Source organism: Poecile atricapillus, chromosome 15, assembly GCF_030490865.1.
Source record: "Poecile atricapillus isolate bPoeAtr1 chromosome 15, bPoeAtr1.hap1, whole genome shotgun sequence".
Classification (NCBI taxonomy): domain Eukaryota; kingdom Metazoa; phylum Chordata; class Aves; order Passeriformes; family Paridae; genus Poecile; species Poecile atricapillus.
In genome coordinates this window covers 8,061,256-8,078,127 of record NC_081263.1, presented here as the reverse complement: position 1 = coordinate 8,078,127, position 16,872 = coordinate 8,061,256, and the positions used below count along the sequence as shown (strand labels likewise).

Here is a 16,872-nt window from a genome sequence, read left to right as displayed (position 1 = left end):
GGGGCTGCTCTGGGCAGAGGCCTTTGAGTCCCAAAGCCCCCACGTGCTGGGGTGGGGTGGTGGGGTGGTTGCTGCTGCCTTTCCCACATTGTGCTGGGGCTCCCAGGGTGAGGGGCCAGGGACACAGGGCTGTGAACATTCCAAAACAGGCAGGGGGACAAAGACACCTCGTGTCCCTGCCCAGAAATGCTCCCACTGCTCTCCCAGCCAGGTCATGCCTCTGGGAAGGGCTGTGCCGGCAGTGACACAGGGAGCCCGTGGTGGTGCTGGTGTCTTGAGCAGGGTTCCCCCTACCCAAAACCCCTCTCCTGCTCGGTCTGTTATTTTTGATGCTGTCATGGTGTGGGTGGGTGGGTTGTGTTTGCTCACCTGAGCTCCCACTCGCCGCCTCCCTGGCTGCTCCCTGCACCGGGGGATCCCGACAGGCGCTGCCTCCGTGGCTGGCTGCTCCCAGGATGATTTGTGGAGGAGCAGGCTCTAATGTTGCCTGGCGGGAGCATTGTTTTCCTGCAGCGCACGCAGACCTTTGCAAATAATCTAATAATGCAGGAATGTCAAACTTCAGCTGTGGAAGGAAATCCTTTTATACAGGAATTGTCAAGTCTCTAAACAAGTATCAGAAATGAGCTCAGTATCAATGTGGAGGGTGTTTATTCTGCCCGTCAGAGAGATGAACAACCCAATTCACTCTCCCAGGCAGACACAAATTTGAGTGTTGGCTCCTGGACCTCAGGAGAGCTCAGTGCTGAGCCTTGGGGTGCCTCTGCACGAACCCTTAAAGAGATGAACTTCAAAATAATGCATGAGGCAGACCCCAGTGCTTCAGCAGCTCTGGAATTTGGGGTTTGAGGTTTGGTTTTTTTCCTTCCAGTTGCTGGGCAGCTTTTGCTGTCAAAAGGGAACATGGGGTGTTGGCATTGGAATGAGCATGAGCAGCACTCGGGAGCCAGCAGGAAGGACCAATGCTCTTGCTTTCATTCTGGGTGTCCTTGGACAAATCCAGGTCAGAGCTGTGTCCCTGGGGATGTTCTTTGTGCCCCTCAGGGTCTGGGGATTTCTCTGAGGTTGATGCCCCATGAAGTGCTGTGGATCTGTCTGACCCCACCATCCCCTTCCAACCTCATCCAGCTCTTCTGAGTTCCACTGCACCCTCCAGCTTTTCAGGTTGCCTTTTCCTTGGTGGACAGGTATCCCATGGAATTCACATGCAAACCTCGTGGGTGCACGAGCTGTGACCATGGTGGATGTGGTGCCTCTGGGATCTTTGTGGTTTCACTGCATGGAAGTGCCCGCTGGTTTCCTCCATGTGGTGGGTGCTCGCCCCAGCAGAACTGAGCAATGGGCAGGAACCTGGCACTGGCAGAGATAAGGAGTGTTTCATCCTCGAGAGCGAGTCCCTGGGCCGGCTCTGCTGACAGAGAAGCCCTGTGAGGGAGGTGCCGGCTGTTGAGAGCAATAACGAGTGAGCAGATAAGGGACCTCGTTAGGCAGCGGGTGCTGGCTCTGCTCTGGGAGCTGCTGGCTCTGCTCCCACCTCTGTGTGTGAGTGACCTCCCCCCAAATCCTTGTCAGACACACAGGGGGTTCTCTGGGGCAGCATGGCTGCACCCACAGGCAGCACCTTCCTGAGGCCTCGCCACTGATGGATTAAAATTGAGGAGAACCAAACCTTCCTAGCACATTTAAGATGTGGGCACTGGCACTTCCCTGTCTGCTGGGCCCTGCATGGCCCCAGTACCTGTTTCTCATACACTGTGATGACAGAAAATCTGCTGGAAATGGGACTTAATTCAGGCTCTGCCTCTGGAGGTGTTCCTGGCTCTGGGAGGAATTTATGCTCTTTGCTTCCTCCTGGCATGATTTAAATATCTCTGATGGTGCACAGAGGGGTTTCAGCCCTTGAGGTGCAGCTGCATGGCCTCAGCCTCCAGTGGGGGATGTGCTGCCCTGTGTTGGGGTGCTGGAGCTGGGGATCCCTGCCTGTGCCTGGAATGTGCAGTCACCGCTGGCTGACATCTCCAGCTCCTGCTCTGGCTGTTCACCTGTGAGTGGGTCCTTCACAAAGTGGGGTGCCAGGTCTGGGGGAGCACAGTTTGTAGCTGCCACTTCAGTGCAGGTTTGTTTTTATTCCCTCGCTGACCAATGGCAGAGGATGGACCCTGGGCCACAGCAGCCACGAGACTGGGCCAGCTGCCCAAAATGTGGGGCACGTGAGTGCTTGGCCTTTGCTGCTTCTCCTGTTGCACCTGAGCCTGTGCATGAACCCCATCTTTCAGTACATGAACTGTGTCTTTCAGTGCAAGAACCCCCTATTTTGGGAGTTCATGAACCCCATCCTTTGGCACATGAATCCCCCAGTTTCAGTGCATAGGTTTTACCTCCACACGTGCCTCTGGGAGATCTGATGCTTTTGCTTTGTCAGGATCCAGCCCAGAGCTGCTCCTGACACTGCTGTGTTTGCTCAGCAGCTCCAGGCAGCTTTACCTCAGGACACCCAAAGTCCTTTGCCACTGCTGCTGTTGCCATCCCAGAGCGGGACCCTCTGATCCCAACCAGCCATGGAAACTTCTAAATGCAGCCAGGCATGGCCGTGACGCCCGTTTGTCTGTCCCTGCTGCTCCCTCCTCCCTCAGCTTTTAACTCCAGAGGGAGTAATGAACTTGGGCAGAGATCAATGCTCTGCTCTGAGCCAGGCTTTATTCTGACATCCAGCTAATGCTGCAGCAGGTACAATTTTTTTTCAAAATTATTGATTAGTAACGCAGGTACGAGGCAGCACAGCTCCTGGCCAGGGACCTGCCTTGCTGGAGGGGAATGGGATGAATACCCCCACTCCTTCTGGAGCCCCGCCAAGAGAAGGCTCAGGAAATACAGTCAGTATTTTCAAATCCAATTTAAAGAATCTCTTTGCAGCCAGCATCTGTCACCTCATGGCAGAAAACACCTGAAATAATCTGATTTTTTCTGTTTATCTAGAGAGCAAATAATATCCTTTTGTCTGCTGTGTTGCATACAGATACTGTGGTATGAGTGACGCCTGCTCTGTGCCTCCCCTGGTGCTGAGGCCAGTGTTTAGGACAGGGATACGGCATCACCGGGCCCTTTGATGGATTTTAGGCTTTTCACAAAAGATGTATGAATTGCACAGGTGCTGGTGCTGTGGTCGTGACCTGCTGTGAGGCTCAGCTCTGGAAGTGTTGGTGCTGTCGGTGGGTTTGGCCTCAGGGTTTCTGCACCCAAAAGGACATCAGGCTCCTACGGGTTCTATGAAATCCTGATCGTGGCAGGAGCAAGGTGCCCGCTCCAACTCTCTCTGGTGCCACCGGCCACGCTCCAGCCGGGCTCTGAGGGTGCGTGTGAGCTCGCAACCCACTCCAGCTGCAGGTTTTCATTGTGAGACAAATCTTGCACAGCCTGGGACAGCGATCAGGATGCACGTGGGGACGCGTGTCCTTGCTCTTCTTGTAACGTTTCAAAAACCCCTCGAACTGCCCCCAGATGGGCCCTGGCACTCGCGGTGAAGCCGGAGCACCGGGCACTGCCCCTCCGGCACTGCATCTGCCGACTGGGGCTGTGCTGAGATGAACTGGATCGCACTGGGCTGAGCGGTGCCGGGCCGGGCCGGGCCGGGCGGAGCCGCGCTCTGCACCGGGCTCTGTCCTGGGTGCTGAAGCCTCTCCCGGCGAGACCGGCGGTGCCCGGGGTCTCGGCCCGCGGGGAGCGGAGCCGGGGCTGCCAGGGAGAAACCTCTCCCTGTGTGGGACCTGTGGGTGCCGCGGGGCTCCGGCCGTGCGGGTGGTCCCGGTAGTGCGGTGCGGAGGGTCCCAGCGAGGCGTGGGAGTCCTGGCGGGACGGGGAGCCCCGGGGGTGCCGGTAGGTCCCGGCAGTGCGGAGGAGGGGTCCGGGTGGGGAGATGCGAGGAATCCCGGCGGTGCGGGGCAGTACCGGTGGGGCGGTATGGGGGGTCCCGGGGGACAGCACGGAGGGGTCCCGGTGGTGCCGGGGGTCCCGGGGGGCAGCACGGGGGGGTCCCGGTGGTGCCGGGGGTCCCGGGGGGCAGCACGGGGGGTCCCGGTGGTGCCGGGGGTCCCGGGGGGCAGCACGGGGGGGTCCCGGTGGTGCCGGGGGTCCCGGGGGGGCGCGGCGGGTCCGGCCCCGCCCCGCGCAGTTTAAGAATGAACCGTGGGAAAAAAACTTGGGGGTGCGCGCGGGCCGGGATCCCTCCGCCGGGCGGGGGAGGCTCCGGGCGAGCCGCGGCACCGCCTCGGCGCGCGGCGCCCTCCGCGCGAGGGAAGAGCTCCGCAGCGCGGCGGCGCCGGGACCGCGGCGCAGCCCCGGGGACAGGGCTCGGCCCGGCGGCGCCGCCGCCCCCGGGACGGACGCGCCCGCGGCAAGATGGGCGCCCTGGCCCTGGCCCTGGGGATTTTCCACTACCTGGGGCTCTACCTACAGCTCGGCGCCGCCTCCCGGCACCCCCCGTGGGACGCCCCGGCGGCGGGCAGCGGTGAGGCGGCGGCTCGGGCTCGGGAAGGGGGCGACTGAGCGACGGGAGCTCCTGGGGCTCGGTGCCTCGTGGGGCTGGCGGCGGGTCGGGGCGGCTCTTGCCCGGGCAGCGGGACGAGTGCGGGGGATCGGGGGTCCCGGTCGGGCTCCGCCACTGAGGGCAGCCCCGTGTAGCCGTCCGTCGCATCGGCGGCTCGAAGAGTGGGGGGCAGCCGGGCGAGCTGGGGTTGGGCTCCGCCGCTCCCGTCTCCGGAGCCCGGGAGGCGGCCTCTGCCTTCGCCGCTGGGCTGCCGAGTCGGGGGGCTCTGCACGTCCCGGTGCCTGCAGCCACCCGCACCCCGTCTCCGTGTGGCTCACGGTGTCGCCGCCGCCACCCGCACCCCGCGTCCGTGAGCCTCCCGGTGCGCTTCCCGGTGCCGCCGCCCGCCCCGCCGTGTGGTGCCCCACGCCCCGGCAGCGGGGCTCCCCCGCCGCCTCCCGCTCCTCCGCTCCCTCCGGTGCACGGTGGTTCGGCGGGTCGGTGCTGCCGAGCCCGATGGGATCCAGCGGGGTTGGGGAAGTGGAACCTCTTCCTGCATCCTCCACCCGCCGGCGAGGAACCTGGCGTAGGGACAGCTCCCTCGTGGGTACCGAGAAGGTGACAGGGGACCAAGCCTCGGAGGAGGCTGCTGAGAACCTCCTCCTTCCCTGTGGAGCGACGCGGGCACGTTCAGTCTTAGCCCGAGGAGTGACCATGGGGACACGCTGGCTGCCCGGGTCCCAGCTCTTCCCCCCGCCCAGCTCCGGGGCCTCCCGTGTGCGGAGGGACCCACTGTGCCCCGAGGAGCCTCCGGGCACACGATGCCTCGGGCCGTGCCAGAGTGAATGGTGTGAGGTGTCCCGCAGTTTGTGGTGTCCCGCAGCAGTGCGTGGGCCGGCAGGTACCTGCCTGCCCAGGGAAGGGACGATCAGCCTCTGCATTGGGGGTTCACAGCACCAGAGTTTCCAGACCTGCCAGGCTGGCATGCCAGACGGAAAGGTGGGTGAAGAGCCTCCATTAGCCACCGCTGCTCCCCTCAGAAATTCAGCAATAGGCAAATAAATAGGGAAATGGTCGCTGCGAGGGAACAGGGAGCCAAGGAGATGAAATATTCTGGGAGGGCGAGTGCACTTTGGAGCCACATTACAGCTTGGTACTCGAGCAGTTCTGCAGCAACTCACTTAATCACAACAGAAACCTTTATTAACGATACTGAAAAGCAGTGAATAAGTGGGTCATGTATAATAAGCCATTTGTGTTCAGTAGGTGAATACCAATTTGATAAAAGCTGTGTGTGCTGAAAACCTGTATAAATCGCTGTTTAGCAGATCGGAGACTGATCATTTCATTACTGGCTGGTGCAGCTTTCCCTCCACACCACGAGTCCAGCAGGTTGGAGACGTGGAGAGGGAGAGGGGCTGTGGCCAGCGGGATGGGTTCGGCTGTGGCTGGGGGGCACGGGCAGGTCCTGTCGGGCTCTGCCCGCATCAGGCAGCGCCCAGAGCTCGCTGCCATCTCTGCCCGGTGCTGGAGGCCTGGAGGAGCCACCAGAGCCACCGCGAGGCTCTGGCACAGCCCCGGAGTGCCTTCACTCTTCCTTTTAACTTGTCCACGTCGGATGCAGTGAGGGAATTGATGGGAGCAGCGTGTGCTCCGCAGGCATCGGCGAGCGGCCATGGGCACCCCTGGGGCGGCTCCCCCATCCTGCCACCCCACAGTGGGCAGCGAGGCTCTGCTCGCAGGGCAGCCACGGCGGTGGGAAGGGAAAAGTCATAAAGAAAGTCCTTTACCTGCCCCCACAGCAAAGGCTCTGCCTTTGGCAAGGATGGAGCCAGGATGGGCTCCAACTGCCCTGTGAGAGCATCTGAGCCGCAGGATTCTTCCCACCATCCCTTCCCTACCCACAGTGCTGCCTCTCCCCCTTCTCTCCTCTCCTCAGGCTGGTGCCTTCAATTATTCATGCCCCCCATTGCAGCCTGTGCTCGCTGGGCTGCTGCCATCGGCTTTCTCATGCGCTGGCTGGGAAGCTCCAGCCGCCTTCCCAGCCTGCTGGCTCTGGAGCGGGGCAGGGGAGCCGTGCCGTGAGGAGGAGCTGCCCGGCTTCTCGCCGGCACCGTGTTCAGGCGATATCGCCTCGCCTCAGCAGAGCCGCGGCTGGAGGCTGGAGAGAGCGATGCCCCGGCTCCCCAGGGCGCTGCCCTGCTCCGTTCCCGCACACCCCAGTGATTATTCTATCAATTACTTTCATAAACACTTTGCATTCTGCCGGATTTTTTCACACTTCCTGGTGGGAATTCTCCATGCGATGTGTTTTTCCTGCTGCTGCTCGTGCAGTCATTCAACGCAATTACATCTGACACCTCTCCTCATCAAACGTCTGGGCTTTCTCTTCCCTTGAAGCGGCTGACAGACGACGGGCCAGACACTGGGAATTATTACGTTAGGACAGTGACAGCTAATTTTAATCATAACGTTCCCTGTGAGCGAGGCAGGAATCAACCAACAGCCGGCACGGCTGCACACGGTCTGGGAGCTGTGGGCAGCACGGCAGGGCTGGAGTGAGGACCTGGAGTGGGCCAGGGAGCTGGAGGCTCTGCTCTGCTGCCTCCTTCATCAGGCGATGCTCCGGGGGCCAGATGGATGCCCAGGTGGGCAGCTGCTGAGCCCTCTCCCCTTCACGGCTCTTCTGGGATTTTGGTTCATGGTGTGAGTGGGGCTTGTGCACCTCGGGACAGACTGGCCCTATCCTCCACAGCTCTGGCTCTCTCCGAGCTCCTCTGTTCCATAGCTGTTTCCCCTCCTGCACGGCTCCCTCCCTGAGGCTCCATCTGCGGTGGGTGCCCGACTGAGCAGGGGATGCTGGCCGGGCTCCGTTGTGCCGGGTGCATTTCTGATTACATCGTGTGCTCCGTGTGAAGCTGGCTTGGGATGAGCTCAGCGGTGATGGGGTGGGCAGAGCCGGGCAGGAGGGTGCCGTGTCCATGAGCACCAGGCACTGCCAGCTCGGAGGGACGGTACCAGCACCTGTGTGTGGTGAGGGCAGCTCTCGGCAGCAGCTGCCAGTGCTGGTGGCTCATGTTTTGGGTGTGAGACCAGGTGGGTTGATCCTATCTGCCCCATCCCAGTCCCGCTGAATGATTTTGGCTGAGAATCCTCCCCTGGCTGCTGGGAACCATCCCCTGGCAGAGAGCAGCACCAGAGAGAATGGTGGCTGCGGGCTGGCTGCACACACTGCTGGAACCCCACTGGGAACTGTCAAAAAAAGGCCGTTTTAGGGCTTTGCTACTTATACTATCAAATAACAGCTCTTCCTTGAGCCCCTTGGGAGGGAATTGTCTGAGAACTGCGAGTCCCCAGGAACCAGATGGGAGCAGCAAGTCCCCTTGTGTGGCAAAGCTTTTTGTAGCCAGGGCCAGAGTGGAGAGACTCACCACTGACTTCTCTCTTGCTGAGGGGGTTAAATATTAGGGGAGTGGGAAGCACTGGGGACAGGAGCTGGGGCAGCCCAGCGCGATGGGGCACTGTTGGAAATACCTGCAGTTTTCAAGGTTAATTCCAGCTCTCTGGTGAGGTGTGTGCTGGCCTGATCACAGTCACTGAGTTAGGCGGTTTTTTTTTGTTTTTAATTCACATGCTGCAAATTTGAGCTCCTTCTGCTGCTCATATGACTGTAAAGAGGGGCAGAGCAACGGAGCTGCCATCCCCAGCGTGTGGTGAGAGCCTCCCGGCCCCAGGCACGGCCGCCCCGCTCCAGCCTGACGCGTCTCATGGGAAGGGAGATGTCTGGATGGCTGGAGGAGAGCAGCGCTCGCCCGAGTCCTCTGCCCGCTCGGCTGCCGGGGCCGGAGCCACCTGCCCTCTCTCAGCAGTGACGCGGCCGTCACGCCGTGTTTATGCAGCGGTTTGCACCGCGATGTGTTTCCAGCGCCCCGGGGTCAGCATCCCTGCTCGCAGGCTTGTCAGGAGGAGACGCATCCACAGCTGTTAGCGGCGGTGGGGAGGGGAGGGGAGGGGAGGGAGGCTGCAGCCCGACCTGTGCAGCAGCCTCTGGCAGAGCCGGTGTCCCCGTGGTGGGGACAGTGTGGGTCACACAGGCACTGGGATCCATCCGGAGGGTGCCTCCTGTGCCTCCCGATCCCCCGGGATGGCTCTTGCTCAGGCAGGCTGTGTCAAGGGGTGGGGGACAGGAGGGTCCATCTGTTTCTGGGTCCCTGCCCAGTCCGTGTCCCGGGAGGTGCCTCAGGTGCCTTTGCTGCCGGCAGGACATGGTGTCCCTGAAGCCGGGGCTGTCGCTGTCCCTCAGCCGTGGGTTCCTGGGAAGGGGAGGGTGCTGGAGGGGTCATGGATGTCTGGGGAGGGGACGGTGCCGGAGGGGCTGTGGCTGCCTGGGGAGAGTGTCAATGCTGCTGGATTCTGTTGGACACATTTGCTTTTCTTGCAGAGGTGCGGCACAAACACAGCAGGTCAGAGCTGGCCCCACACCAGGGACACAGGGCGGGGGCTGGATGGACACTCCAGTGGGCAGGAGCAGCAGCAGAGAGATGTTTCAGCTCCCCCAGCCCCTGTCCCGGCCCAGCGTGGGACAGAGCCAGCCCCAGCCCCACCTCCTGCTTGGTGCTTGTCACCCCACCAGCCCGGCTGGAGCTCCAGTGAGGGTCTTCAGATCTGCTGGGCAGAGAATGAGGCTTCTGACTCCCGGCTTAGGGAAAAAAATCCTTCCCAGAGCAGCAGCTTGGGCTGACCGGGTGATTAACAGGCGTTTGCAAATGTCCAATGCATATTTCACTGTCCTCCGGTACCTCTTTACACAACAATTAGCCTGAGCTGGTGCCCATGGCGCTGCTCCGGTGTTGTCCTTGTGGGGCTGTGGTGGGGGCCAGGGAAGCTGGCACAGCTCTGGAATGGCAGGCGGCAGGCAGAGTCCTGGAGAGGCTCCTGGGGCTGCAGGGCTTCCTGTGCTGGTGGGGCCTATGGATGAGGCAGGAGGGCAGAGCAGGGATCTGGGGTCATTTCCAGGTACTCAGGGCAATCAATGCACGACCTGCTCTTGCCCCAGCACAGCCCCCGCTGCCGCAGCCCCCTCCCCGTGCAGAGTGTGACCAAGGTGAGGGACGGTGCCCACCGCAGGGAGGGACCCCGTCTGTTTCTGGTTTATGAGAGCACCAAGCCGTCCCAGCAGGCGGTTTCAATTCTGTTTATCTGTGTTTCCCCATTGAGTTCATTTTATTTCCCCTGATTTTTATTTCCTGGAAGATTTATTGAGCCTGGTGTTCTCAGTTTATGACAGGTAGCAGGCCATAAAGCACACGGAGAAGCGGCCCCCGACGGCCCCCTCCCTCTGGCTGTGGGGATGTGGCTCCAGTGTCAGTGGGGGGAGAGGGATGGGGCTGGGGTGGGCAGGGGACAGGGATGCTGGAGGGGCAGGGCACTGACCAGAGCTGGTCAGTGCTCACAGGAGCAGTGTCCAGGCAGCTTGGCCAACCTGGTGTAGGGTCCATGCCCAGCCAGGGGGTGCCTGGGGGGACCCTGGTCCCCATTTGTGTCCCTGTGAGGGGCAGAGCTGGGGGACAGTCAGTCACCTCTGTCCAGGCAGGGCCGGGGGGTGCAGCATCCATCAGGGAGGGCACATGGTGCTGCTGGAGGACACATCTGAAAGACATGTGTCCCCAGCAAAGACCCTAAGTATCCATCTGCAGCATCTTTGCTCCTCTGGATGTGCTTGTAGGTGGCTAAGCTCTGGGGTTAATTAATACATACGCTTCCCAATTAAAATCAGAAAGAAAGAAGGCGCTTGATTCAATCCAGCCTTTTCTCAGCTTATCTGCCAATTTCCCTTCTGTGGGAGCAGATTTTAATTATGTTCACAGGAATTTGGACCTGGCTGGAGCCCTCAGGCCATCACCCTGCCCCTGCACTGCTGGAGCTGTGGTGTCTGTGGGGCTGGTGCAGGTTCTGTTGGGATCCACTGCCTTTGGCCATTGCTCCTGCCATCAGGAATTCTGTGGGGCAAGAGCCTGATCCTGGCTGCAGCCAGGGAATGGGTGGTGAGTGTTGAATAATGACTGGACACAACAGCCTCAGCACCACTGTAGCTTGGGGCACAGAGGAACCCTTTGTCCTGTGTCAAGAAGACCCCCTGCTCTCCCACAGCCCTCGGTCACCAGAGCTGTTCCCTTGCCTGGGGTTCCTTCCACCCCTGGCACAGAATCCACGTGGCTGCTGGCGCTGGGTTCTGCACGAACAGGATGTGGGAACAGCACTGGGAGCCCCACCAGGACACCCCGCCTCGGTAAACCCCGGTGTTGGGTATTTTCCTCTGTTCCCTGCTGAGATGGATTAAAGGAAAGCAATAAGTGGATGGGATTTCCACACGTCCAGAGGGACAGGGAGATATTAGAGGTATTAACTTTTTGTCTGGCCTGATAATAATTGGTTTTCAGAGGGATCAGGGCTGGAGAGAGTGTTGCTCCCGACAGGCTGTGTGTCCCGGAGGGCTCCGGTGGCTCCGATGGGACCTGCACTGTGGCTGTGAGCCGGCAGCACGAGGTGGTGAGTGAGGACAGGAGGCACAGGGCAGCCCTGGCAGTGCCTGGGCTGTGCAGGGGGCTGGCAGCCCTGTCCCGGTGCCGTGCCATGGAGAAGCCGCTGCACCGATCGTGGCAGCAGCGTTTGCCCGTGCCCTGCACACTGGGGCTGTCTGTAGGGAGGAACAACAGTCTCTCCAGAGGAGATGAAAAGAATTCTAATTACATCTCCGAACAATATTTGTTTTGAGTGAGGAAAGTAAACCATATGGCGTGTGGGAGCCTGTTTGGGGCCACATTAAACGAGGATTTGTTTTTCAGTTATGTCCTGATCTGAGTGAGATGCCATCATGCTCTATTTATTTCCTTCACCTCAGAGGTGTGGCAGGTCCTGCACTCGTTCTGGGGCGGGAGTCTGAGGGATGCTGTGGGAACAGGGGGCCACAGGCTCCTGCTCCTCCCTTTCCTCCCGTGGAGGCTGGGTCTTTTTGGCCAGGGAAGGATCCAGGCACTCCTGGTGACTCTGCCTGTGTGGCTGGAGGCATTGTCCTTCACTGGGACAGCGCTGTGTCCCGCGGGCACCCACAGCCCTCGCTCTGTCTCCAGCAGCTCTCTTCACCGAGACCCCTCATGACATGACGGCGCAGGCGGGTGAGGATGTGGAGATGGCGTGTTCCTTCCGCGGCAGCGGCTCCCCCTCCTACTCCCTTGAGATCCAGTGGTGGTACGTCCGCAACCACAAGGACTGGACGGACAAACAGACGTGGGCTTCCAGTCAGGTAATGCCCCTCATCCTCCTCCCCCTCCACAGCAGCAGAATTAATAGGCTGCATGGGCTGCTCAGCGTCCAGCTGCACTGAGGATGCTGCAGGGCCAGTGGGGCTGGGCTGTCCTGGTTGTCCTTCCCAGCCAAGGGGCTGCCTGGCCCATTGCCAGGACCCATCTGAGGCTGAGGCTTTGTTTTTGTGCTTGTGCCTTTGCCTATCTCATCACCAGCTCATCCCTCCTGGCCCTGCACCCTCCATCCCTCCCTTGTCCCCTGTTTCCCTGTGTATTGGTCCAGCAAACAGCCTCTCTTCATTTCTCTCTCTGTTCGCACAGAGATAAGGGCCAAAGAATGGGAAACAGCTTTGGGGATTTTAATGAGCCTTTATTGTAGTGTCTTTGGCAGGGCTGCTGCTGGTGCTGCCATAAATTGAGAAACCTCAGGGCAGTGCTGCCAGGATGGGGGGAAGCACTGCCAGGGGTCAAGGGTGGACAGGGTCAAGGGTGTTGGAGGCACTGGGAATTCACAGCCAGCGGCTGCTGGAGGGGAAGATTGGTGGCAACGGGGCAGGTGGTGGCAGTGATGGGGACAGGGTTCCAGGGACAGGGGTCACAGCTGCAGCAGTGATGCCATAGGGATCCATCCCCATTCCTGGACTGTGGGGAGCACCTGGAGCACTGGGACCTGTGGGTGAGCACCCCATGCTCCTTGGCTGCTGTGCTGCTGCTGGTTCTTCCCATCCTGGGTGCCCAGTGTGGCTTCATCTGCCCTGGGTGCCTGGTTTTGCTGGGGCTGGGCAGTCTCTTCTCTCTTGCCCCTTCTCCCTCTTCCTTCTTGCTTGGGGCAGCCATCCTGGCAGTGGGAAGGGGCTGGTGGGCTGAGCTGACCGTTTCTCTTCCCTCTCTGGTCTCCCCCTACCCTGCTTTGTCCACAGCTGAAATCATCACCACCAGAGGAGCCTGGGAAAGAGGCGACAAAAATCAGCGTGAGTTTGGGTGATGGGTCTTTAGAGGGGCTGCACTTGGGGACTCACCAGGACATTCTGCTGGTCCCAGTCCTGGGCTGGGAACACCAGGGTGGAGAACTGGGTCTGCCTTGGCTCAGTCCTGGGGGTGACCAGGGTGAGGGGTGGCTGTCCTGCTCTCCCTGGCACCAAGAGGCACAGCCTGGACCCTGAGCCTTGTCTGGCATCTGGGTGACACATCAATGCCAGGGATAAAATAATCCAATTGACTCGGTGGATTAGAATCCCAAAGCCATTTAGGCTCATGTGAGCAGAATGAGGAGCCACTAATAAGTTAAATAAAACTCTTGGCTTTCTGCTGCCAGGTGTGTGCCCCCCTGGCTCTCCCTGCCCTGGGGAACTCTGCATTTGGGGGTGTCACAGTCATAGAGCAGTGCTGGAAAGCTTCCCACTATCACTTGGTAGCCACTCCTGGCACTTCCATTTTTCCTTCAGAGTGAGCAAGGGGGGATGGGATTGGTCAGGCACCTGCAGCTTCTCAGATGGGTGTCCCCCACATCCAGGATCAGTCTACCCTTCCCAAGGGAGGGCACCACCTTTCAGCACCCATCTGCAGGATCAGTGCATGATTCTCTTGATGCTAACAAATCCCTCTCCAGGGGTCATGTCCCCTTTGATTAATTGGCACCCACAGTCCATATCCAAACCTAAGCAGTTTCCTCACCAGGATGCTGTGGCTCCGTGTCCCACAATCAGCAAAGTTCCAGGACTGCTGCTGGAGCAGCCAGAGCCTGGGCTCTGCCAGACCCTGTCTGCTGAGCCTGGGGGGCTGCTGCTCCCCACATCCCACCCAAGCCCTGCTCCAGGGGCAAGAGGGGCTACAGTGGGTGCATGGAGCCATCCTGGGGCCAGCACTCCCTCTCAGCTCAACCAGTGCATGTTTTAGCATAATTAGGCAGTTAATTGCACGCTGGGATGGAATTGATGGGTGTGCGAGTGTAACCAGGATTTATTTTGAATCATTCGAGGTCGCTGCTGCCTCCTCCACATCCAGCCAGCAGGGAGAGGCTGGAGCTTCAAACCTCTTTTGTTTGTTGTTATTTCAAATGTCCTTGATAATTAAGTGTTTATGGAATGGAGGAGGTAAACGAGCATGGGCGGTTCTGATGGAACTTGAGGTACAGCCACAACAGCAGGTGACTGGGAACAAACAGCAGAGTCAAACAGTGAGGAGGGGTGTAAATCCCAAGGAGGAGCCACTGTGCCAGGCACCCCTTGGCCGTGTGCTATCCACCAAACACACCTGGTGCTGGAGATGCTTTGCAAGGATGAAGGGAAGTGAAACATGATGGGTCTGGGTTTATTTTATATCCCTTTGAATCCAGCGGCACATCAGAGGGCTGAGCTGGGGCCGGGCACAGCAAATCTGCCCATCCTGACCGTGCCAGGGCTCTGCCCCATTCCTGTGGGCAGTGAGAGCTGTCACTGCCCTGTCTGTGCTGGTGGAGCCACAGGAATTATGGCTGGTCATAAAATCTTCCCTCCTGAGGCTCAGTGACCTGCTGGGTAGCAGCTCCATGGCCACTGGTGGCACCAGCAAATTGGGGTTTTATTTTATTAGTTCTAAATTTCCCAGCCATTAATTTCAGTGACTTCTGGCTCTCCCAATGAAGAAGGTTTTTTTGCAGCTCCTTTCCCATGACAGTCTCAGCATCCGGGCACACTTGCACGAGGGTCTGGCAGCTCCTGCCCCTGCCTTGTCCTGTCCCCTCAAGACCCACACTTCCAGCAATGCAAGACTGGGGCTCACAGCTGCACATGGCCACTGGGAAGCCCTGAGACGCTGTTTGGGGTGGCCCTGGCTGTGACCTGTGGCACCAGCAGCCTCTCAGCATTGCACGGTGTGCAGGGCAGCTGAAAGCTGCAGCTTGTGTGTGCTCCTGTGTTTGTACATGCTTTGTGTACACCTGTGGGCAGGTGTCTTCACGTTCCAGCAGTGGATGCCCCCACAGTGAGGGGCTGAGGGGACATTGAGGGGCTGTTGTCCCCATCCTGTGCTGTTTGGGGTGGGTTTTGCCCCTCTCCAGCTGCGTTTCCAAACATCATAAAATCCTCAGCTAACAAATGCAGCGGCGAGTAGAAAAACGGCCTTTGCCATCCAGTGTGATTATAGGGAACAGAGCCAGGGGCCTCGGGGTGGGTTATAAATCTGATTTATTGACCCAGCCCAGAGCAGCTGCGGCTCTGGCTAGTGAGTAAGTCTTAAATTTCATTGGGTGATAAATGCTGAGAGCGAATCAATTTGGTAGAAAAGCTAATTAGCCAGCGTGGTTCCGCATCGATCTCTGAGCCCTGCGTGGCTGGGTGTGAGCCAGGGCTTCCATCATCCTGTGGGCCCAGGCTGGGGCTGGATCCCCCCACAACAACTTCACCAACCTTTAGCGTGTCCTCCCAGCACAAGGCTGGGGTGCGGTGGCACACGGTGGGAGGTGGCAGTGGTGACACACTGGGGGTGTCTGGGGGGCAGTGGGAGCCCTGGGGGCCCCCTGACCGCCCGTCTGCCCCGCTGCAGGTGGTGAAGGTGGTCGGCAGCAACATCTCCCACAAGCTGCGGCTGTCGCGAGTGAAGCTGGAGGACGAGGGGACGTACGAGTGCCGGGTGATCGACTCCAGCGACGGCAAGGCACGGCACCACAAGGTGAAGGCGTACCTGCGGGTGGAGGCAGCGGGGGGCCCGGGGCACCCCCAGGACACCGAGCTGCGGGAGGCCCCGCTGGCAGAGCTCGCCTCGCCGGGCTCAGCCCACGCACACCACCACCACCACCACCACAAAGCCGGGAAGGAGCTGAAGAAGCGCTCGGCAGACACCTCCTGTGTGCTGTAGGTGGGCGGTGTGGGGGGACGCAGGAGCCCCCCCCGGCCCGGACTCAGCGGAGCCATCCAGGGTCCCGCACCCCCTGCCAGAGACTGGCCCCAGCACCCCGTCCTGTCCAGCTCCCCTCAGCACCTCCCTCTCTCCCCAGCCGCGGGGCACAGCGGGGCCAGGGCTCGGCCTGCTGCGAGAGCCGGACCTGTCAGTGCCATGGGGGCATCGCTGGGGCTGTGCCCGGGGCCTGGCCGTGTGCCCACCCGAGGTGGTCGCCATCTCCCCGGCCTAGTGCGGGTGGGCGCCCGCTGCCCGCTGCCACCGTGGTGCCGCGGGCTGTGCTGTGTCCCGGCTCTGCCCAGGGGGGACCCTCCTACCCACGGGACCCTCCCTGCCCTCCCCTGTGCTTCGCAGACCCAGCCGCCCGTTCCCGTAGGTTGCCCCGTTTAGTTGCTCGGTTCCAGCCCCACAGTGCGTATCTAAGTTCCAGCCTCCATCCCACAGCCCGTGTGTATCCCCCCTGCCCCTGCCTGCCCCGCAGCCCCCAGCACGTCAAGGCCTGAGCTCAGCAGAGGAAGGACGGCACGGCACATTCCTGGCACCCTCCCGGCACGCTCTGGCATCGCTCAGCCAGGCAGCTGCCCGTGCTCAGTGTGTGCCCTGGAAGGTGTGCCATCGGAGCTGGCCCCTTGCACCCATCACTCCTCCTCCCCTCGCATTTCACAGAGGATGGGGCTCTCAGCCGCCAGCCCCGTCCACCCTGGCCCCATCCCGCAGCCCGTGGCTCTCGGCCCCCTCTCAGTGAAGCATCCCTCCCTCCCAGGCCACAGCACCGCACTGCCCCGGGCAGGGTCTGCCCCACGGGCTCTTGTGTCAGTGCAAACAGCACAGCCCGTCCCTGCTGCCCCCACGGTGACCACGGCCACTGGGACGGAGCTATGGGGAGGGAGAGGGGGGTCCCGGGGCACTGCTCCCCTGCTGCCCCCCAGCCTGCCACCATCAGACCTGCTGCAGCTAATAAAGCTCTTTAAAGGAAGCCTCTGTGGGTCTGTTGCTCTGTCTGTGGCACGGCAAGGGGGCATGGCTTTGGGTAAAAAGGGGCAGAGCTGGGGCTACTGCACTGGTGCCACTGGGGACGGGGATGAGCCTGGGCATCAACATCATCACCTGCAGCTGAGGGCTCAGAGCTTTAAAATGCTGCAGCTTGGGGAGCCCCTGCCCAGCCTGGGA

The 16,872-nt window shown here is 60.5% G+C and overlaps 1 protein-coding gene across 2 annotated transcripts; it reads left to right on the top strand.

Annotated features, from left to right (window-relative positions):
- The first annotated feature begins 4,292 nt into the window (after positions 1 to 4,292).
- On the top strand, positions 4,293 to 16,672 carry VSTM2L (V-set and transmembrane domain containing 2 like). Of its 2 annotated transcripts, none has more exons than XM_058850610.1 (4): positions 4,293 to 4,504; positions 11,656 to 11,825; positions 12,747 to 12,797; positions 15,349 to 16,672. In XM_058850610.1, the coding sequence occupies exons 1-4, from the start codon at positions 4,396 to 4,398 to the stop codon at positions 15,658 to 15,660; spliced, it is 642 nt and encodes a 213-aa protein (XP_058706593.1). In that variant the 5' UTR covers positions 4,293 to 4,395; the 3' UTR covers positions 15,661 to 16,672. The 2 variants fall into 2 exon arrangements, with proteins under 2 accessions (XP_058706593.1, XP_058706592.1); XM_058850609.1 differs by having other exon boundaries at positions 11,653 to 11,825.
- The last annotated feature ends 200 nt before the right edge of the window (positions 16,673 to 16,872 follow it).